Source organism: Engraulis encrasicolus, unplaced genomic scaffold (genome assembly GCF_034702125.1).
Source record: "Engraulis encrasicolus isolate BLACKSEA-1 unplaced genomic scaffold, IST_EnEncr_1.0 scaffold_33_np1212, whole genome shotgun sequence".
Classification (NCBI taxonomy): domain Eukaryota; kingdom Metazoa; phylum Chordata; class Actinopteri; order Clupeiformes; family Engraulidae; genus Engraulis; species Engraulis encrasicolus.
In genome coordinates, this window is record NW_026945632.1 from 1,000,777 (window position 1) to 1,005,776 (window position 5,000).

Below are 5,000 nucleotides of genomic sequence, written 5' to 3' on the forward strand. Positions count from 1 at the left end.
GAAGTTACTGTTCATCCAATCTGTAATGGCAGACATGCATTTAGTCAAGGCATGAATGGCAGTGGTTTGGCTAGGCTCGACAGAGATATATAGTTGAGTGTCATCGGCATAGCTATGAAAATCAACATTATGCTCTCTGATGATGGAGCCCAGGGGCAACATATAGAGAGAGAAGAGGAGAGGGCCCAAGCAACTGCCCTGAGCAACTCCAAAAGGCACATCATACTTGTTGGAGACGTATTCTCCGATGGTGACAAAAAACTGTCTTCCTGTAATATATGTTTTGAACCACTCTAAGACGTGACCGGACAAGCCTACCCAAGATTCAAGGCGGTCAATTAGTATGTTGTGGTCTATCGTGTCAAAGGCGGCACTGAGGTCGAGGAGGATAAGTGCTGAAACTTTGTTTGCGGCAGTGTTGAGCCTAAGATCACTTATTATTTTGGTTAGTGCTGTTTCGGTGCTATGGTTGGCTCTAAAGCCTGATTGGAATTTTTTCCAAGATATCATTCCCAGCCAGATGTTGATTAAGCTGTTTAAATACAACTTTTTCTAGTACCTTGCTTATAAAGGGGAGGTTTGATATAGGTCTGTAGTTGTTTTAAAAGAATTCTGATCTAAATTTGTCTTTTTTAGGAGTGGCTTTACCATGGCTGTTTTGAATGAGCTTGGAAAAATGCCTGTAAGCATAGAGGTGTTAACAATTTGCAGTAAAGGTGCTGCTAAGCAACCAAGTATGTTTTTTAGCAGATATGTGGGGATCGCATCAAGGCTGCAGGTAGACTGCTTACTTTCCCTGACTATTTTACAGAGGTCGTCCTCTGTAATTGGACCAAAACTTTTGGAAGCTCTCAGGTCTCCTAGGGGGGTTTAACCCTCCCCTCGGTGTATCGCCTGAGTGGGCGACAGAGGTTGCTGCGTTTCCACCTTGGATGCCTTCTCTAATGTCGGCAATCTTTTTATTAAAAAATCTAGCAAATTCCTCGCACTTGGCATGTGATGCTGCATTTAGGTTGTTATTGCTATGTGTTGGATTAAGCAGGTGGTCAATAGTGGAAAAAAAGAACTTTCGCATTATGCTGGTTGTCTGTTATGATTTTGGAAAAATATGCTTTTCTCTCTGAGCGTACCGCATTATTGTAGGAGGAGATCTCATCCCTAAGGGATTGTCTGTGGACTTCTAATTTAGTTTTCCTCCAAAGACGCTCGGTTACTCTGCATTTTCTTTTTAAGGCTCTAAGTGAGTCATTCATCCAAGGTGAATACCTAGCTCTGGTTCTTGTCGTCGTTCTAATTGGAGCTATGTTATCTAGAATTCCTCTTAAGTTGTTGTTGAAGCTATCAACCATTTCATCAGGTGTGCAGTGACCATTTAGTAGGTCACCTGATTTGATGAGGTCTGAAATCTTAAGCTCAGCAGAGGCATTAATTGGTCAATGATTTGGAGAAATTTTCAAACGTTTGGTGTGTGGGGGGGGGTGTTGTGTGAGGTTGGGGGGGACGGGGAGCTGATTGTGAACATATAGGGGGGGTGTTGGTCTGCTTTTGAGCAGTGGCTGTACTGTGCCAATGATGGCTGAATGGTGTTAAAGGGACAGTTTGGTCAATTTCAACATACAGTTGTATTGCTCACGCTACACTTGACTTGTCAGTACCTGGTGATGCCACATTTTTTGGCTCAGCCCTTTCCGAGATATGAGCAATTCTAATGGGGGCAGCGTTTGTTTACATTTTTAAAAAATGAAACATAGGCCAACTCCAAATATTTTCCCAAAAGGTACTGCTGTTTGCTAGTTGTCTGCTGATGTTTTATAACCTTTTGGATGTTTTTGGGAATAAATAAAAATGTTTTTTTGAAATGTAAACAAAGAGCTGCCCCCATTACAATGACCAGGATCTCGGAAACGGCTGAAGAAGAAGAAAAAAAAATCTCAGGCACTGACAAGTCCAGGGTAGTGTGAGCATTACAACTGCATGTTGAAATTGACCAAACTGTCCCTTTAATAAAAGGCTTTTAAAAGTCTCCCCCTCTTCTCTCCCCCCTCCCCTCCCCTCCTCTCTCCCCCTCCTCTCTCCCCCTCTTCTCTCTCCTTCTCTCTCTCCCTCCCTCCTCTCTCTCTCCCTCTCTCCCTCCCTCCTCTCTCCCTCCCTCCTCTCTCCCTCCCCCTCCATCCTTCTCTCTCCCTCCCTCCTTCTCTCCCTCTCTCTCCCTCCTTCTCTCTCTCTCCAACCTCTTCTCTCCCTCTTCCTCCATCCTTCTCTCCCTCCCCCTCCATCCTTCTCTCTCTCTCCCTCTCTCTCTCTCTCTCTCTCTCTCCCCCTCTTCTCTCCCTACCTCACTCCCTCCATCCTTCTCTCCCTCCCCCTCCATCCTTCTCTCCCTCCCTCTCTCTCTCCCTCCCTCCTCTCTCCCCCTCTTCTCTCTCTCTCCCTCCCACCTCCTCTCCCTCCCCCTCCATCCTCTCTCTCTCTTCCCCTCTCACTCTCTCTCCCTCCCTCCTCTCTCTCTCTCCCTCCATCCTTCTCTCCCTCTCCCCCTCTCCTCTCCCTCTCCCTTCCTCCTTCTCTCTGTCTCTCTGTAGAGATTGTCTTGGACTTTTTAAACCAACTGAAGTGCTTGGACCAAGCTATAGGATTTTTCCTCCTGTTTTGCTATTCTTGGTGTATCACTGTTTACCAAACGTCCCAACTTCACCGGAGTTGGGGTTTGTATTTAGCTATTATTGGTGTTTTGGTGTGTAATGGTTACCACCAGACAGATATGCAGGTAAAGAGACATTTATTTGAGCATGACATTGTTTTACAACGATCATCATTTCTCAAACAAATCATCACCAACACCATTAGTGAGTGGTCACCAGGGAAGGGGACAACGAGGTCAGTTACCCCGGGCCCAGGGAGAGGGGGGGGTGGGGAGCCCAGAATTGGGCCCTCATTACATTGTATGTATTGGATGGGGGGGCCGTTTAAGATAACCTTGCCCAGCCAACCTTTGTCCAGCCAAAGCTGTCAGCGTCCCTGTGAGTGTTCATGGTGATGTTGTGGCGTTCAGAGAGGGAAGAGCAGGAAGCCACTGAAGATGCTGCGGCTATATTCACTATGATCTATTTTATTATTTAATTTGATTACATACGTAAAATAATTACATTTGATTACAAAATGATTGCATTTGTTGTGGAGAGTTCAGAGAGGGAAGAGCTGGAAGCCACTGAAGGTGCTGTGGCTATATATATATATATATATATATATATATATATATATATATATATATATATATATATATATATATATATATATATATATATATACACTATTATCTATTTTATTATTTAATTTGATTACATAAAATGATTATATTTGTTGTTGTGGCGTTCAGAGAGGGAAGAGCAGGAAGCCACTGAAGGTGCAGTGGCTATAATCACTATCATCATTGAGCCTGTAGCTTGCTGGTAGCAGCATGTTTACTGTGTCTAACTGCTCCAGCTGCAGAGTCAGGCCACTGGACAGATAGGAGGCCATTCCATCAGTGTCATGCTCAGCCAGCCACATGAGCTGCTGCTTTCCATTCTTATGCATCCTGATCTGTACCCAGCGTTTGTCCAGATAATCCATAACAGTGAATCTGAAGTAGTAGACCCCCTTGACTGGAGCTGTGAAGAAGCCAGTTGTGCTGCTGTAGGCCTCTCCTACATTGGTGATGACTCTACTGAACACCAAGTTCAGGTCATTATCCCCAGACTCTGTGGATCCATATCCAGATTCCCTCAGACCTGCTGAGAAGGCCACCTTGGGTGCTGCTTTGATCTCATTCTCCAGAGCCTCCACCTTACTCTCACTGGCCACAAGCCTTCCTTTCAGCTCCACCACCATGTCTCTGAGTTCCTTCAGCTCAGTAGAGACGTCTGTCTGGACTCCACACATGGAGAGCAGCAGCACCAGCAGTGAGATGGCAGCCCTCATCTTCCAAGTCACTGTAAAATAAAACATTCAACAGATTCTGAGTGGCTTACACCGCGGAAAAAATAATTACTGACCTGCTAACTAAAATGTTAAACTATTGAATGGAGGTTATGGTAAGCATACCTAGAAAAGCACATTTTAGGTCCTTTATTCATGAACATTGTCCACAAGTGCACAGATATAGTACATTAGACACAGAGTGTGTGGTGGTTCGAAAAAAGTGTGTGTGTGTGTGGTGGTTCTCTCTCTCTCTCCCTCTCTCTCTATATTAGCTTTTTTCTTGCTCTCTCTGTCTCTCTTTCTCCTAGCTTTGTAAAAGAGGGTGATCACGCCAGACACCAGTGACAGACGGCGCGTTCGTGTGTGTGTGTGGCGGTTCAAAAAAAGTGTGTGTGGTGGTTCTCTCATCCAGACTCAGAAATTAAACATATTAAAACCAGGGCTTTGAACCGTTATTTTTTTCCAAACGTTCCATTCCGAACAGAAACGTAATTATAACGTTTACGGTTATGAGTTTCACCAATAAATTCACGTTCCCGAACCGATTAAAACAAAAAAAATATTGTTCCCGGAACGGTTAATTTCGTTCCTGTCAGCTGTTTACTCCCCATAGGCCTAACTGACGGTAATTAACCAAGACAGACGGAAGTGCAAATGAGACAGCCTACTTCCAAACTGTTTATTTAAGCGGATGAAAAGAATATCCTCCAGAATTTTGTCGTTCAGGGACGACCTAAGCGGAGAATAAACCTCAATGATGAAAATGCACGCTGACTTGGGTCATGGGGAGCGATATGATGGACATTGTGAGTTTGTACATATTTGAAGCGACCATGGATGCCCGATAATGTTGAACATTCTCGGTGCGCTTTATAGAGACTTAGAGACTTAGACTTCTTTATTGTCCATTAAACTTACATAAAATGGAGATTTTGCTTTGGTGGTGGCATAGGACGCACAAGGACACACAAGACAAACACACATCACAGTCAACACAATAAAGAATAAATATATATATATATGTATGTGTGTATGGATAA

General features: G+C 44.0%; 2 protein-coding genes across 2 annotated transcripts in view; one reads left to right on the forward strand and one right to left on the reverse strand.

Annotated features, from left to right (window-relative positions):
* Positions 1 to 5,000, forward strand: part of kif26ba (kinesin family member 26Ba) — a 390,055-nt gene that overhangs the window by 195,399 nt on the left and 189,656 nt on the right. The window lies entirely within an intron of this gene.
* The window catches only part of LOC134443506 (cerebellin-3-like), a 2,724-nt gene continuing 1,050 nt past the window's right edge, over positions 3,327 to 5,000 (reverse strand). Inside the window, exon 2 of the mRNA XM_063193267.1 lies at positions 3,327 to 3,971. Within this exon, the coding sequence (XP_063049337.1) occupies positions 3,373 to 3,960 (588 nt within the window). The 5' untranslated portion in view covers positions 3,961 to 3,971 and the 3' untranslated portion in view covers positions 3,327 to 3,372. The remainder of the gene's footprint in view (positions 3,972 to 5,000) is intronic.